The sequence below is a fragment of the Myxocyprinus asiaticus genome, chromosome 40 (genome assembly GCF_019703515.2).
Source record: "Myxocyprinus asiaticus isolate MX2 ecotype Aquarium Trade chromosome 40, UBuf_Myxa_2, whole genome shotgun sequence".
Lineage (NCBI taxonomy): Eukaryota > Metazoa > Chordata > Actinopteri > Cypriniformes > Catostomidae > Myxocyprinus > Myxocyprinus asiaticus.
This window is the reverse complement of record NC_059383.1, coordinates 8033801-8052562: the sequence shown is the minus strand read 5'-3', so window position 1 is coordinate 8052562 and position 18762 is coordinate 8033801. Positions and strand designations below refer to the sequence as shown.

Genomic DNA, 18762 nt, shown 5'->3' with positions numbered 1-18762 from the left:
CTTTTATCTGAGAGGTCTTTCGGTCTGTCCGCTCGGTGCACGGAGAACCCCGCAAGTTCAATGGCTGAGTCCGGAATCTCCGCAGACATCCAAGTTTCTGTAAGGCAAATAATGCAGCAGTCCCTCGTCTCTCGTTGGAAAGAGATCCACGCTCTCAGCTCGCAGAGCTTGTTGTCCAGAGACTGAACATTTGCCAGTAGAATACTGGGTAGCGGGGGTCGATTTGCGCGACGTCTTACTCCGATGAGAACGCCGGCTCTGTTTCCCCTTTTCCTTTTGCGTTTCCACGGCCGGGCTGCCCAGACAAAGGGCCCTGCTGGCCTGTTTGTAAACAGCGGGTCAGCATTGAGGAATTTGAAGTCCGGTTTACGGTGTGTAATTGCAGAACCAATGTCCAAAAGTGTTTGTCTGTCGTAGACAATAAGGCAGACAACATCCAAGACAAAAAACATAAGAATTGTAAACAAAACAAACAAAAAACTACAATGTTGTGTCGGAGCTCGTAACGCAGCAGCCATACTCGGCACCATCTTGAGTCCAAATACATAGTATAAATACATGTTAATTTGGATTCATATGTTGTTGCTGAATTTATGTGAACAAAAAGACACAAATTCGCCCGTTTTCTCATTGGAAATTGGTAAATTTCAAAATATCGCTGTCCTGGTCACAAAAGCAAAGTTTGTGGGGAATAATAGCCATTTTCTATACTTTTGAGGCATAAGCAATTAGGAAATAACACTTACTACCCAGGAACAAAAATTGTGTTACATAGTGTAATTGGTTATGTGCAGCAGGCTTCACTACACTCCTCTAATGATAGGCTCAGGGCCTGCTGTGCTAACCCAAAAGAGAGCGATGGGCAGCACTGAGACAGTTTAAAATTGTTGGACCTTTGAGTTAGAAGAGAATTGAATTGCTATTTATAGCCAAAAAGAGAATAATAGAAAGCAGAAGAAAGCACACAGATGAAAGATAAATTGAAAACAGGCTCACTGGGGTATAGCGCTAAAGAGAAAACCGAAAACTGATTTGCTATAGTAAGGATGGTGCAAACAATGGAGAAACCAGATTAGACAAGCAGGAAGAAAGAGAATGTGTTTTGATGAACGGAAAAGAGAAGGAAAAAAAGAAGAAATGGGTTGGGATTGAACCTTGATTTCATAATGAGGAACTCAACTGTTGGCCTTTCATCTCATTGGGCTGGTTTTACCGCAAGGGTTATCGAGTTCACAAGGTCATCCCTGAGCAAGAGATGTGATCAGAACAAGGTGAATTGTCCCTTATCTTGGAGTCTGAGAGATGACTATCTACAGACATTACCAAATATCACTTGCTTTACGAGCAAGAAACAGGAGACCGATTACTATGCTAATTGCATACTGTAAAACCACAGTGCTTTGGATCAAGTTGGACATGGAACCTATTGCTGTCTGGGGTTTATAACATTACAGATTGGGGTCGATGTGATTAACCTTCGTGGAGAAGGTCGTGCACTGGCTGTGGTGGTCTTTTGAAGTTCTTGATGATAAGGATTGTAGTAATGGCATTTCAGGACTGGTTTACCAAGCCGTGAGCTTACTTGCAAAATACTGTGACACAACACAGTGTATGAATGAAGAAAAATGTCAGAAAGTTTGTTCCAAACCCCTAACCCTAACTATTAAACTATAGCCCTACTAGGACTGTTACATAACATGATCAGAACCATTCGGCCCGAATGTACTTAAATATTGATCTTTTTTTACACCAAAAGTGATCGTATTGCTTTAGAATATATTAATTTAATAGCTGGAGTCGTCTTAATGGGTCATCTTAAAGGTTTTGTTCACACATAGCATCAAAACTGAACTTAACCAGAAACATTACAACTTCTCAATCCAGGAAATTTCTAGAGCTGATATAATGGTATTCTGATTATTCCCTAGTCAGAATCTTTTTTGTTTAATATACAGCTATGAAGAGTGGGATTTTGGACCAATGTGATTTCACTGTCGGTTATTCAGCACTAAAATAAAAACAATCAGCAGATAATATGTTAGGGGTGTAAATCACAAGTTTCACCATGATACGATCTTAGCCAGTGATCCAATGTTTGTCAATACCTCAAAGTCTGCCGCGATGCGATTTCTATTTGATTCGATTCAGGGGTCTGCGATCGATGTGAAAGTTTTTTTTTTTTGTTTTTTTTTTTGACAGGAGAATCTAGATGAAATTACTGTGATGACACACCATTCTGTGTTCAAGCAGCAGGTTTCAATGTTGGATATGGGCAGCGCTGCAATTTTATTATTATTTAAGCATTATGTAATCATACTAGTTAATTAATTTTATAAAAATTATTATACATTTTAAATGTATTATAATTTAACTTGATTCAGTATGCCTGCTGTCGTATATGTACCGTTGATAAAAACACATCCTCACATGTTTAAAGCACTTCTAAAGCCTGAGAAAAGTGCCGTATAAAATGAAAACTACCATGAGACATGCATTATGTGTCTTAACTGGTTAAAACTATTGCTTACCTACAGTAAATAATAATATTTGACATCAAATTCATCATATTCAATATTCAAACCTTATAACAGCCGGTTTCGATTAAACAAGTTTCTTACTGCATTCAAAATAAATTCAAAGACATAATTTTAGAAGTAGTTCAGTAGTTACATTATTTTCATTCATTATTCCCTTCTCAAGCAGTTAGCCATGCATGGTTAGACCCTCCATAAGATCATTGTTAGATCATATTTGGCAATTTGAAGATTTGAAGTGGACATGCACTTGGACGGAAAAGTGTACGGACGTGGTTGGCATGAGATTGTCAAAATAAAAGTGCATCTTAAAAAACAGACATCGATGTTTACACATTGCATCTATGACATGCATTGTTGGTTATTTTATTGATACATCAATCCAGATCGATGGATCGTTACACCCCTAAAATATGTCTTGTCGTGATTGTGGCTGTTTCAAACAAATTCTTAGATTAATGTGGACGAGCTTTATCATGGCTGTTTAGGACATGGTGTGAAGCACAAAATGCAAAACAAAAAACAATTCCTAATACACTTGATACTTATGTAAAATTTCAAATCAAAAGCAGTTTCCAGCCTGCCATTGTTTCCATGTTTTTGTCTTAGTTTGTTTGGGTGAGGGGAGTGAGATGCACAGTGACATGGGAATTGCTCATTTTGATTGTTGCATCTATGCTAATGCTTAACCTATTTTCAGAGTATATTTGTTTAAGTGTGTGAGAGAGACAGTGGATAGAGACTAAGTGGAACAATCGTGCAGTGGAGACAGTGGTTACCTTGATGAGGGATTTAACATATGTTTAATTCATCCTGCCTGACAGACAGTTTGCAACACAGAGGCCCATAATGAGGAAGCGCTATATTCTCATCCCAGTCGCGCTTTGAAGTGGTCTACACATGTTAGCATAGTCAAGTCTGCACCTTGACTCGAACGCACAAATACTCACACACACCCTGGATTTATATATTCAGACTAAAGGCAAGATCAAAAAATAATTGATGCCACCCATAGGAAAGAAAAATGGCAAATGAGATCTCTTTAATATCTCTAGATTTTCCTAGACAGGGATGACATTAAATGGAGTGCAAATGGAGTTTTGCTGAAACCTCATGTTGATAATTGTCATGTGAAGAAGACCCTAATAATCTCACAGGTCTCTCATACTGATCAGATTTGCAACATCTGCAGTCAAAAGTCAGTAAACAAACACACTCATCTAAACCATCCTCTCCCATGTAGTGCTGGGAAAACCGAAATGAATCGGATCTTTCAGACGGTTTATGTTAATGAACTGGTTAAAATAAACAATTCCCTCATATTTAGCTGTTTTGTGCCACTCTGTATTGCAGCCTTTCTTGTTTCTTACTTTTCTTACTTTGTTTACTTTGGTAGTTTTGTGCAATTAGAGTTTAAAGTTATTTAGCTTATTTATTTCTGAACAACACACTGACTATTCAGTCAATTATGAAAAATAGTAGTTTTGCACATTCCTATATTTTTTCTGAAACTTCTGTTTTAAAGAATGTAACAAATTTCAGGCACAACTGTTCTTCAATAAACATTTCACTTCTAAGAAAAAAGGGGTTAACACAGCTAAAAAATAGTGTAGCATCAAATCGCAATACATATTAAATCGCAATTAAATATCATTGTAATATTGAATCTGGAGATCTGTGGCAATTCCCACTCCTAATATTAAAGGCTTAGTTCACCCAAAAATGAAATTCTTTCATCATTTACTCACCCTCATGCCATCCCAGATTTATTAAGAAGAGAGAGTTAAAGATGGATTGAAGTGAACAGAAAGGTGAGAGAGGGTAGTCATCGCCCCATTATACACTTCTTTTTATCTGTTTTTGTTTTGGCTTGTTTTCTAATATAAATATATAAAGCTCTTTTAAAACAATGTACATTTACTTTAGGAGCTATACTGCAGAAGAAAAATATGTTATCTGAGAATGTTGAATATAATATAAAAAAACAATATTTTAAAATATCTAAAAATCCTACAAATGCATTCACCTGAGACGCAGCATATACAATATTTAGACTTTCTTTCAGATAATAGATCTGGAATATAAGTATATTTTGTCTTTACTTCACTGACAGAAGTATAACGAAGTGAAAAACTACATTTATGTACAAAATACACATATATTCAAGATACATTCTCTGAAAGCAATTCTTAATATTTAATATGTTGCTTCTAAAGTATATGTATCTTGTTTTAAAGGTTTTTAGACAATTTTCTAGGGGTCCCTTTACAAAACGCCACAACTGTCTGAACTGTGTTACGTGAACTGGTGGTGTGTGACGGGCAGACCGCTGTGTGTCTCGTATCCAGCAGACCAGGCCATCACGTAACCTCCCCCAACGCTCTTATGAGCGTCAAATGGTCCATCAGGAACAAGTCAACTGCCCAACTATAGGGAAAGGCTAGCCCAGCCGAGGCCTCTTTCCCTCTCTTTTCTCCCCAAAAAGAGTTGAATTTGTTAACTGACTGGGAGCCATAAATGTCTGAGTCGGGAGGTGTCCCTCCCAAGGGGAAGACACCGCGGAGACCACACCCCACCCAAAAAGGGGGGGGGGGGGTATTTTGAGTGGAATACGTCACATGGTCTTACCGAGTCAGTTTGCCGACAGGGAAATGATTTTGCGGAAGATATCACATGGGGTCGCCTTCGGAGAACCAACACATGTGGAGCACCTACCTCAGTACAGGGGCTCATTAGCACACATACTGGGCCGGTCAGCGAGTTTCTCCGCAAACTGCCAGAGGGTTAAGGAGGAAAGTCATCCAGGAATCACAGTCTGTGAACACGACTGGGAGTCAAGAGCGCACGTCTTCACCTCGAGGGAGGGGAAAGGCGATATGCGCAAGCGGTACACCCAGCCAGTTGTCCCGGAACTTACCTGCTCATGCCTGCAAATACACGGGACGAGACCGGCTCAACCCGGAGATTGTAGAACCTCGCAAAGGTTTTGGGTGTTGCCCAGCCCGCTGCTCTGCAGATGTCTGCCAAAGAGGCGCCACTGGCCAGGGCCCAGGAGGCCGCCACACTCCTGGTAGAGTGGGCTTGTAACCACGCAGGGGGTGGCACGTCCTGAGCCTGATATGCCATCGCAATGGCGTCAATGACCCAGTGGGCGATCCTCTGTTTGGAGACAGCACTTCCTTTCTGCTGGCCACCAAAGCAGACAAAGAGCTGCTCGGAGCTTCTAAGGCTCTGCGTGCAATCCAAATAGATGCCAGACACAGCAACGCCAAGGCTGTGTCTGCCTCCTCCTGGGGCAGCGCTTGCAGGTTCACCATTTGATCCCTAAAAGGGGCGTGGGAACCTTGGGAACATAGCCCGGTCGGGGTCTCAGGATCACATGAGAGTAACCCGGACCGAACTCCAGGCACGATTCGCTGACAGAGAACACCTGCAGGTCCCCTACCCTTTTGATGGAAGTGAGCGCAGTCAGGAGGGCAGTTTTCAAAGAGAGTGCCTTAAGCTCAGCTGACTCCAAGGGCTCAAAGGGAGCTCCCTGTAGACCCTGAATGACTACAGAGAGGTCCCACGAGGGGACGAGGCGCATTCTGGAGGGATTCAACCTCCTAGTGCCTCTCAGGAACCTGATGATCAAGTCGTGCTTCCCCAAGTACTTACCATCTACTGCATCGTGATGCGCCGGAATAGCGGCTACATACACCTTCAAGGTGGAGGGGGACAGCCGCCCCTCCAGCCTCTCCTGCAGGAAGGAAAGCACCGATCCGTCTGTGCATCTCTGTGGGTCTTTGCGTCGGGAAGAACACCACTTAGTGAACAGACGCCAATTCAAAGCATACAGGTGCCTCGTAGAGGGCACCCTAGCCTGAGTGATCATGTCATCACTTAGGTCTTCCACATCCCATCCAAGGGCCAGACGTGGAGATTCCAGAAGTCTGGTTGTGGGTGCCAGATGGAAAAAGAAAGAAGGTCCTTCCTCAGGGGAATTCACTGGGGGGCTGTTGCGAGGAACCATATCTGGGTGGGCCAGTAGGGTGCTACTAGGATGATCTGCTCCTCGTCCTCCCTGACCTTGTACAGGGTATGTGCAAATAGGCTCACTGGGGGGAACACGTATTTGCATAGTCCAGGGGGCCAGCTGTGTGCAGGTGCATCTATACCAAGAGGTGCCTTGGTCAGGGCGTACCAAAGCGAGCAGTGGGAGGATTTCCGTGAAGCAAACAGGTCTACCTGTGCTCAACCGAATCGACTCCAAATCAGCTGGACCACAGCTGAGGGTGGAGTCTACACTCTCCCCTGAGGGTGACCTGACATGACAGCACGTCCGCTGTGTTGTTGAGGTCATCCGGGATGTGAGTGGCTCGTAGCGACTTGAGGCGCTGCTGACTCCAGAGGTGGAGACGGCGGGCGAGTTGTGACATGCAACGGGAGCGTAGACCACCTTGAAGGTTGATGTACGCTATTGTCGCTGTGTGTCCATCCGGACCAACATGTGCTTGCCCTGGATCAATGGCCGGAACCTCCGCAGGGGAGCAGTACTGCCAACAACTCTTGGCTTGGTGTATTTGCAGGAGAGCCATGGCATGCAGGGCGGAGGCGGCTTGTCCAGCGGCACCGTAAGCCTTAGCAGTCAGGGATGACGTAAACCTACAGGCCCTGGACGGAAGCTTCGGGCGCCCACACCAGGTGGCGGCACTGTGCGGACACAAGTGCACCGCGAGCGCCTTATCCACCTGGGGGATCACTGAATACCCCCTGGCCACTCCACCATCGAGGGTAGCGAGAGCGGGGGAGCTTAAAGACCAGACCGGGCAGTAAAAGGTGCCTCCCACGATCTTTTCAGCTCCTCTGCACTTCCAGGAAGAAAGGAACGGGGGCGGGGCATGGCCGTGGGTGGCGCCCCGAGCCCAGGAACCAATCATCGAGCCGCGAGGGTTCATGGGAGAGTGGAGGGTTCCACTCTAGCCCGACGCTCGCGGCCGCTCGGGAAAGCATGTCCGTCATTTCCGTGTCGGCCTGGGACTGAGTGACCATTCCCGAAGGAGGAAGCCCAGTCGAAGCCTCTGCATCCGACTGGATGAGCCCGCTCTCCGATGCTGCGCTCAATAACTTGTCTTCTTCCCAGGCTCCAAACAAGAGGTTGAACTTGCCCTGAGACGAGCCGGCGATCTCATCTGAGCGCCCGACCGGGGCAAGCGAGTGTGCTGGGGAATGGGAGGTCCATGGGGGGATACCCGGCGGAGGTGGTCCCATTGATGTCCCCAAATCGCCCCCAGTGCTAACCGGCACGGCCTCATACCCGTAGGTAGAAGGACCGAGGCAGGGAGCCGCTGGGGTGGCTTGCTTTCTTACGAATGCAAGCCGCGACCGCAATGTTGCCATGGATATTTTCTCGCAATGAGGACAAGACCCATCACCGAACAATGTCTCCACATGGGCAGCGCCCAGACACGTCAGACAGCAATCGTGGCTGTCAGAAGCGGAGAGATAAAAACCACAACCAGGAACAACACACAAACGGAAAGACATCTTTAAAAAGACATTCCATGTGTGCCGCTCTTTTAGAAAGAAAATATACTCTTTTAGAATATACTCTTTTAGTTGTTCTGCCGAAGTGCCCAGGGGCGTTCTCTGCACTCCACGGGTGCAGAGGGGGAGAAGCCGCTGAAATGCTTTGTAGAATCCAGCAGATGAGGTGAATGAACTTCGCGGATGAATTCAACTTCAATGAATAGAACCGCTCGGCTCCGAAGAGAAAATCTGAATGAGTGGTAGCATACCAGCTCCTTTTATACCCATATGTCCGAGGGAGTAGCATGCAAATTCCACTCGCCTATTCTCATTGGCCTTTTTTAAAAAAAAGCAGAGGTGTTTGGAGCTCCCAAGACACAGCATTGAGTGAGTGACAGATAGGGAACAAGACAAAAACACTTGATAAAAATAGGATTTTTTTGCAGTGATTTTTTTACTGAATTAAACCTAATAAGAAATATTTTTCCCCTTTATTTCAGTGAATGTCATTTAGTGGAATTTTTAAGATGATTCTGTACTCTTTGTTGTTAGTAAGCACTTTTAATACAACCTTTTAACTCGGGTCACAAGCTGAATAGTCAATTAAGAGCTAATGATTAATCGTTGCAATAATCGCCCATATAGTCGAATAATCATTCTAATAATCGTTAGATTAGCCGATTATAAAAATAATCGTTAGTTGCAGCCCTACTGTGCATGAAAGAGCGACATCGAAGCAATACAATTAATTATCCTCTAGGCACTCATATTCCAAATGAGTCCATTTGAGGTGCCGCTTTTTGAATGTTCAGTTTTGCAGGTCAGTTTCTCAATAAAAGTCAGGAATTAGTCATTTAAAGCATAATTTCCTTATTCTTTTATGCAACAACATGATATAATACACAAGAAATGCGTGCTGTTAGCCAGTTATACTGATCTGATTAGCCAATTCATCAAGATTTGAAATCAAAATAGAGATTCAGTTTGCTTTGCAGTTATCTGCCAATTAAAATCATCAGTGACTGTCAAAACTTTCAGAAAATGACAGAAGTAGGTATTAAATACCACTCAAACATTAAACCTAGCTCAGTGTCATAAAGTTTCATTACTTTCCTTTCTAAGAAGCTGCTTGGCTGCCTCAAGGTTTTGGCAGGGTTGAAAACCTCTCTTGGCACAAATTCTCCAATTAATTAAAATTGACCGTAGCACATTACAGTGGTAATTTTTGAAAATGTGATATTTGCCCAGTGACCACTTATGGCTTATGTTGTTAGAGTGATCTACAGCCCTACAGATATCTTTAGAGTTATCTTCAGCTCATGTACCAGTTCCCGTGTAAATGAGGTCTCCACATCCTCATATTGCATATTGCAATATAGGGAATATTACTTTGCACAGCAGGAATGCAGCGTCTGTCTGCAGTAATCTGAATTTGTCCTCAGGAAATACCAGAGACCCTGTAAGGACAGGGAGGAAAATATATTGCATTTGGATGTAGCGCATCGTTGTGTAATATTAAAGAGTTGCTAATTTAACTCCCACCCAATTGAATTTTGCATTAAAGATATAGACTGGTATGCAACAAGTTGCAGATCTTTGAGTCTTTACAATCATGCCTTGAGCTATGACTGCAACATTTAATGATATTTTTAATTATGTATTAAAATGATCATTTTAAGTTATTTTTGTTTATGAAAGTTTGTTCATCTATTTTTATTAGAATCTTTGCTTTTCTTGTTTTTTTGTATATGCTCTTTGTATTAGCTGTCTCATGTAGTACAGTGGATTATTTAGATTTTGGCTTTGTTTATTGATTTGTACAATACAAAGAAACATCTTAGCATTATTAAATTGTTATGAATCAAGGTCTGAGCATTATGTGTTCATAAATAAAGTGTTTTTGTTCTGTTTGAGCACTAGCAGAGCAAAAGACCTTGTGCAGAATTTGTAGTGTTGAACACGTACAGATTCTCATCAAAGTATTTTCTTAGTGAACTCTGGGAGCTTATCTTGCCAATACACAATGCAAATGAGACCTAAGCCAAAACAAGAGTTTGTATCAGTCTGGGTCGTGTTGGGCTTGTAATAGGGATCCTGAACTAATGCTGACATAAGCCCAGACTGTGATTTAGAGTCTCAGGTGTTGGTGTAGCTGCAGGGATCGATGGCCTGTGACTGGGGAAGCAGCATGCACCAGTTCCCATTGTGAATGCCCTGCACCGATATTGGCAGGAGGAAACAGGACCAATGGCCTGGCATCTCCCAATGCAGAATTCTGAGCTGAGCATTTTTTGTTTGTACTGGTGTCAACAGTCCTTTTGCTGTCCTTGTAAGTCTACTGGGGCCAATTTGCATTGTTTTTTACATTTTAATTATTTTGAGTTCACAGCAGCACCATATTAGATTTTTGACGTGAATGAAAACAAGGCTGTGAGCGATAGATTTACTGTCTCCTCAATGGCATCTACTGTGTAAAGCTGTATAAAGTTTCTAGATCACATCTCATTTTCCACAATTCATGTTTTCTGGAGGTTTTTGACCACTGAAATTTCTTGAAGATGTTTTTTCAATGTTTTGTCAGCACAATGATCCAAAACACTTAAACAACTGTACAACCCATTGAAGAGACCCATTGTAAGGCTATCCCTCACAGCTGTGTTGTCATTCACATCAAAAATTAAAGATGGAACTACTGTGAATGAGGCACAATGTGCAACTAAGATTAATATTTAGGCCGTAGGGTGGTCAATACACAGACATTTACCACAGCACAAAACACCCTAGCAACCACCTAGCAATGCTCTAGTAACCACCCAGAAGAAGGAACCACCTAGCAACAACACAGCATACCCCAAAAGTGCCTAACAATGCCCTAGTAACCACACAAAAACACTGTAGCAACCACCAAGCAATGCCCTAGTTACCACCCAGTACACCTTAAAAACTACCTAGTAATGCCCTAGGAACCACCAGAACACCGAACAACCACTTGCCAATACCCTAGTAACCACAAAGAATGTCCTTGCAACCACCGAGCACACCTTGAAAACCACCTAGTAATGCCCTAGTAACCACCAGAACACCCAAGCAACCACTTAGCAATCCTCTAGTAACCACCCAGAACACCCATGCAACCACATAGCAACACCCTAGCAACCAACAAGCACCCTAAAAAAGACCATACAATGCCTTAACAAAAACACTTTAGCAACCGTACAGAAACCAGAACACTTTAGCAACTACCAAGGAACACCCTGGCAATAAATATATATAGATTTAACATGCCACCAAAACAAGCCAAGACATTACCAGACCCACCGGGACCATTATAGCTTCCATTAAAACCAGTACTATTCCTATTATAACCATTAAAACCATTAGAATTTCTGCAAGGGTTTCCATTGTTTTGCAGGGTTAACATTGTGAAGGATAGTTACAGAGTAAGTGCCACTCACATTTCCTTCCTAAAATGTAAAAATCTTCATGATCGTTATAAGAACAAACTATTTTAGATTCGGTAACCTATTTTGTCAAAATCACTCATGCCTTCTAAAGCTGATTTCTGCATTTTAAATCAGAGATGATCACTTCTCCACGGTGGATTAAACTCTTTTTATTCACTGTGCCTTCCCAGCTTCTTTTCTGAACTGATCATCAGAAGCTTAAAAATGTTTGCACAGTTACTTTCCCATGGACGATGATTATAGTATTTCAAATACTTCAAAACCACCAATTTCTCCCACATGCTTCACTGCAGTGAAAACCTGTTTTCTGTGTCCTCAGGTTGAGACTAAATGACTCATTAAAAGATCCTTATTTTACCAGACTTATAAAGGCTAAGAAAATCTGTCAAACCAGCCAATCAGCACATAATTTGCCCCTTCCTATGAACTGTTCTAGATAGATAATTAAATTTTTGCTTTTGATGTGACACGATGCACCGCTCACATCCAGCGAAGACCAGTATCGGTACATCGGTATCAGGACATCCCTAATTTAAAGGGAACTACCTGTTAACCAATTAAAGTTTTTTTTTTTTTTTTTTTTTACATTTTTACAGTCTTTTACCGTTAAAATTATGGACATTTTTTACAGGGTAGGTATTCCTATGTCAAATGTTCCAACACACTTTACATGTAATATTTCATAGTTTAGCATTAAATTAATGTATGTAATATCAGACATAAAGTGTCCTAGAAACATTTTACGTATGAATACCTATGAATACTAAAGAGTTAATGAGATTACATTGGAATGCAAAATAACATCAATATAAAATACATACTATACAACATAAAGTGAACAAATTTACAACTATACATGCACATGTACAGTTAGACTAGAATGTACACCATCAGTTATGTTTGTTTCTTGTTGTGTACTCCCGCTTTATAGAGACCAGCATACCATGTTTCCTGCTTTGCCATACATACAAATGTCACTGATTTAGACACAAGAACAAAGTCTAATTAAATAATCTCATGCCGTTAGTGACCTTGGAGTTTCAACTACCAGACCAAGAGGTTGTGTGTGTGTGTGTGTGTATGATTCTATGATCACTTCCAGAGCATATTTTGCTTATTGTCATATTTTAGCGATACTACAATTGTTTCAGTGATTTAACATGGACATGCGTTCATTTAGTTCACTCAAGCTTTCAGCCCAGAGTCTTGCCTCCATAGAGAGTCTACCCAGCTCTTCTTCACTCATAAATATCTTTGCACACAAAAATAACAGTTTCATCTCAATACCTAAAAAAAACGGACTACTTTGTCACCTATGGCCACTTTCCCTTGTGAAACATGTAAACAGAGATTAACGTTTATCGCATGAAAATTTACTGGACATAAATAAGTGCTTTCCTTCAACGAAACTGCTTTTTGCATAATTTTCCTTAAAAGTAATAAAATGAAGTGACAAACGCAATTTATTGTGTCACTTGTAGCATCATAGATGAGCTAGTCTTTCTCGTGCAGACTGCACCTGTCACAAAAACCTAAAGAAGATATATATTCCTGATTTTGTTCCTATATTTGTTTTGGTGGCTTAAAGGGATAGTTTGCCCAAAAATGAAAATTCTCTCATCATTTATTCACCCTCATGTCATCCCAGATGAGTATGACTTTCTTTCTTCTGATGAACACAAATGAAGATTTTTAGAAGAATATCTCAGCTCTGTTGGTCCTTACAATGCAAGTGAATGGTGATCAGAGCTTTGTAGCTCCAAATATCACATAAAGGAAACATGAAAGTAATCCATAAGACTCCAGTTTTTAAGTCCATATCTTCAGAAGCGATATAATAGGTGTGGGTGAGAAACAGATCAATATTTAAGTCCTTTTTTACTATAAATCTCCACTTAAACTTTTTAGTTGTCAGTTTGTATGTTTTATTTGAATAGCTAACATCACTTAAAGGAATATTCTGGGTTTAATGGAAGTTAAGCGCATTCAACAGCATTTGTGGCATGATGTTGATTACCACAAAAATGTATTTCGACTCATCCCTCCTTTTCTTAAAAAAAGCAAAAATCAGTGAGGCACTTACAATGGAAGTGAATGGGACCAATCCGTAAATGTTAAAAATACTCACTGTTTCAAAAGTAACAAGATGTAAACAAAATGCGTGTTAACATGATTTTAAGAGTAAAAATGCTTATTAACCTAAATGATGATTTAAACATCTTTGCAGATCAAATAATATACACATTATTACAGAATAATTATTGTATGTGCTTTTATAAATTTATAAGCTTCTCATTTCTGCCTTTAAACCCTCAAAACCTGGCCCCATGTACTTCTATTGTAAATGTCTTTCTGTTATTGCTTTTTATTTTTGATATATGAGGGACGAGTCAAAAAATGTTTTTGTGGTAATATTCCTTTCATTTTGGACCTTGCATGTAAACTGTTGGCCTGCATGCATATATGGCATCTTTTTTTTATAGGAATCTTTTTGCTTGCTCTGATTTATGTAGCCTATATATTCTGTGTGGAGAGGCTGCTTGATACTATTTTCAGCTTATTTTTACAAAGACGAAATCTCTGGTCTTTTATCTTGGGTTTAAGGATGCCCTCGGTCTGGATAGAATGATGTTTCCCACCAAAGTCTTGGCCAATGAATCACAGTACTTGTCAAAAGTAAACTGTAAAGGCTGCTGTATCAGCCTGCAGTCATAACAGTACTCAGATATTTGCTTGATTGGAGGTTTGGATAAACACTTCCTGATTTAGCTTGAAGGTTTTCCTCGTAGTGGATAAATGCTCAGTAAAGCAATAGCAAACACACAAAGCCTTTGCCGCAGGACAGTGATAATACCAGAGAGAAAACCAGTAAAAACACTGCAACAAGAATGGACATTATGTATGCTATATTTTAACCAAATTAGTAATATGCATATTTATACCTTACCGCAATGAGTATGATTCCAGAAATGTCATTATTTTAAGTACAGGTATGTTATCAGCACTTTGAATAAAACATTGATTTTGCCCAAGAGATCAGATGCATTGATGAATAAATAGTTTATTCTGCTGCATTCCCTCTGCAATAAAACTAAAATCTAATTTTGAGTAAATAAATGGTACATACTTTTAGAAATTTTCGTATTACCATGAATTGGCCACTGTCGTATTTTGTGCAGTGGGAAAAAATGCTTACTAAGGGGCCATTAAAAAGACAAATAATGTTTAAATTTTGCACAACAATTTTTTTTTTTCTGCATTGAGCTTACGAGGCGATTTCTGCTTTTGCATTATTATCATCTTTATGTTTCCTATCGACTGTCTTTTTCCACAGAGACGAGAGTCTGCATCCCTATCCAAGAAGACCAACAACACTTTCAACATTGTGGGAACCACTTACAGCATGGGCGTAGCCAAAGATCCCGGACTGACCACCATCTCCAAGAGTGCCACGACCACGTCCACCCCACTGCAGCCCGTCCGAGAGGTGCGGCTGCCTAAAATGGATGGTGAATACGTGCCGGAGGGCGGGAAAAAGTCATACAATCGTGTCAGTAAAGTGGACAAGATCTCACGTATCATCTTTCCTGTACTCTTCTTCATCTTCAACTTGGCTTACTGGGCCACTTACGTCAACAGAAAGCCGACCATCATCCGGTCCAGTCCCCAGAAATGAACATGACTACGGAACCGCAAAAAAAAAAAAAAAAAAAAAAAAAAAGACTGCCAATCAAGTCTTATTTGGTGAAATGATGCTACTACTGCTTTCAGAATATGCGTTAATTTTTTCAATTTTCATATTCTTTTTTACAGTTTCTAGTTCTGAGTAGATGCCATACAGCCATGTAAATGCAAGCCTAGTTACACTGCAAAAAAATATTTGTCTTGCTGAGTATTTTTACAAAAACACTAAGGCAGCATCCACACTAATAAGTTTCCGTTTGAAAACGCATGGATTTTTGCTACGTTTACTCCTTTTATCCACACTAGAATGCTGTTTTCCTCCACCAAAAACGAGTTTCAAAAATGTTCTCCATTACCGCATGCTTTGGAAAATGATTACGTTAGGAAACAGAATGGAATAGATTAGTGTGGATGTAGCCTAAGTCTTGTATTCAGAGAAATGTAAGAATACTTAGTTGAAAATTTAGAAGGGAAAAAAACGTAAGCAAGTTTATTTTTTCTCACCCCGTTGGCATTTTTTTTTTTTTAGCATAAACCCCACCAAATTGTGTAGGATTTCTCTGAAAACAAGACTTCTATCTTATGCCATTTTGCTTCTCAAGAAAGTAAGAAAATTATTTTTTGCAGTTTTGTCTAGGTTTTTATGTGCCATTTCCTTTGTTGCATGAGGTACATTATGATTAATCAATAATACTGGTCTTGTATGGATGATCATTATTTACCCATTCCACACTGTGCATCATCAGGGAAAAAACTCCATTCACTGTTAACTGTCGGTTGCCACGGCGAGTACCTGTAGCCTTTCAGCAGCCAGTTTCGATGTTCGTAGGTGCATCATTAATAACCGCCCATTCAACACTCTGCAGACCCAGAGTAATAACATGTAGAATTTTGTTCCCGTCCCCATGGGTCTATCTGTGCATTTACCTGTCCAGTGACTCTTCTTATTTTAATAGCCTGAGCAGGCTCCAAGATAAAGAAACTGTGTGCCTTTTTAATCTCTCGCCCGCTGAGATAAATAGTTTGGCACATGCTGACATTGTCTTCAAGCTTACACCTACATGATGAAAAACGTCAGTGTTGAATGAACTCTCACAGATTGGTATTAAACTCTGAGTAGTGCTGTATGCGAGTTGATTTAATGCTGATGCCTCGACTGTCTGGCCACCCGGCCAGCTTTTCATTGTTAGTGGCTAATATGAGCAAGCGGTACCTGAGAAAGGATGTGTATTCAATAAATGATGCCACTGTAACGGGCTATAAAGCATTTCGGTGGGTCAGTGCCATACAGAAAGTACATGCAGCCTATTTCATTACCTCACGCTGAAGTGTAAGTGGTTAATTTTGATCTTTGCACCGTAATCTAACCAAGCACAATGCGACAAGTTTCCAGCGGCAAGCAGTTCGCCTGTACACATTGAATGCAAAACTGCTGCGTGACTTGATGATATCAGCCAAAAAGAAGGTTTTTAGAGGAAAATGTACTAAATACTTTTGTGTGTGGTATTTCGGCTGCGTCTTATTCTCTAACCACTCATAATTCAGCCAGGAACCAGGAACTAAATGCAATGAAATAGTGCTGAGCCTTGACTGAGGGAATTCACTAAGAATAAAGGAAACCACTGTTTATTTGCAGGAATTATGCAGATCAGGCAACGGCGCAAACACGCTCACAAATTAGTACTGAACGCAATTTGCACAGCGCAGTTCTGATCTTGCCTGATCACCTTCTGCCTTATTCTGCCACTACTGTGATCTAGACAACATGCCGAAAGTGCACTTGACCACACTGGATACTACATTAGGATATATAGTATGTCAGGTAGTATGTCAATAGAAAATGTACACAAGTATTTCAATTAAATAAAATTCAGTTTACCGCCTGCTTTCCTTGGGCGGTCAAAGTCGCAATGTTGAGTTTTGTGAATGAAACACAAACTATAATGGGCCTAAAGGAGGCGTTTTTGCGCGGAAAGGAATGACAATGATTTAATGTAAATATTCGAGATGTAGTGCTATTTTAGCACTGATTGCACCTGCTTAAACTAGATTGCGGATGGTGACTGCATAAGACACAGGTTTTTACACAGAAATACTTCATGCGAAAGTCACACAACTGTTTAGTGAATTTACCCAATAGTATATAAATTAAAGCACTGTCATTATTTTCAGCGCAAGAACATGCCTCCTCTGTAAATTAGGCTTATTATAGATTGTGCTATATTCACAAAACTAAGTGCTTTTTGCCTGTGCACTTTTAACATTGCATAATTACCGCCCAAGGAAAGCAGGCTGTACAGATGTTTCTTTACATTTTATATTGGTCATGACAGCAGTTATTCACCAAGTAATGATCAAATGATGGAGAACTGGGGCACATATTCAGATTTGCAGTGTGTGCAAGTGCACTTTCGTCATTTTAAAGAGCTGATTTATGTACCTGGATCACAGCGGTGGAATGATGCTATACCGTCCCAGTAAAGTATGCCAGATTGCGGTCATCTGCTGCATCCTCCACAACCTAGCATTCAAAACTAACAACTAGTGCTCCCACAACCCAGAACCGGCAATTAACAACACAGTTGCCTGATTTGCATAATTATTAGTGAATCAGGTGCGAAACCAACACAGTTGCAGAATGTGCAAATAAACTGTGCTGTCAGCGTGCACAATTGATTCTTGGTGAATTACCCCCTTTAATGATTACACAATGAGATAAAACAACTAACCGATCATTGCTCATTGTGCTCGGTTAGGACAAATCACTTGGTGCTTTATCGCATTGTCCCTGGTTAGGACATGGTGTTGTACCTTTCATTTCATAATTTACGTGTTGAACAGTCTAGTATTCAACTTGTGAATGCACTATTTTTATTGTTATTACTATTTCAATTGTATAATCTTGCTACTTTTGCAATGGCAAGCCACTATCATAATTTCCTATGTGTGAGATGTCATACAAAATGTAGATGTGTTGCAAGACTAGTTTATTTGTTTATTTATGCATGTCAATCTGAGAACATGCACTCAAAATGGATGTGTACATATTTATGTTACATATATAGTGATCCACTATGATTTTATTATTATTATTATTATTATTATTATTATTATTTCATTTTGTGTTCAATTTTGTTATGCTCCTGAGTTGGATAAAAAATCCTTTGCATTCACTTAGAAAGTGCCAGCTTTACATGTGAACTTAAAATCGAGACATTTTTTGTAGATAAACTAAAAAGTTGCGTAAAGTATGTACTTATGTGACAGCAAGCTATATTAAGCAAAAAAGCATTAACTTTACCATTTCATTCATTTCATTGACCATTTATACAGCTATTGATCAATAGCTTCAGACATGACATAAAATCTCATCCATACATTTTTAATAAGATGATATATCAACAGGAGAATAGATAGGGCCGATTATTTTAATATTCCAAATAAGAAAAGACACGTTTTATTTTTATTTTGTTATTATTTATTTATTTTTTTCATAACACAATACACTAGGATTCATTAAGAGTAAATTAATGCATGACAATCTCTTCATTAGCTACATCACCTTCACCCAC

The 18762-nt window shown here is 40.3% G+C and overlaps 1 protein-coding gene across 1 annotated transcript in view; it reads left to right on the top strand.

The window, feature by feature from the left end:
- Positions 1 to 16662, top strand: part of LOC127430421 (gamma-aminobutyric acid receptor subunit alpha-3-like) — a 293420-nt gene extending 276758 nt beyond the window's left edge. The window contains exon 10 of the mRNA XM_051680177.1: positions 14841 to 16662. Coding sequence (XP_051536137.1) covers positions 14841 to 15182 — 342 coding nt within the window. The 3' untranslated portion in view covers positions 15183 to 16662. The remainder of the gene's footprint in view (positions 1 to 14840) is intronic.
- Positions 16663 to 18762: the final 2100 nt, after the last annotated feature.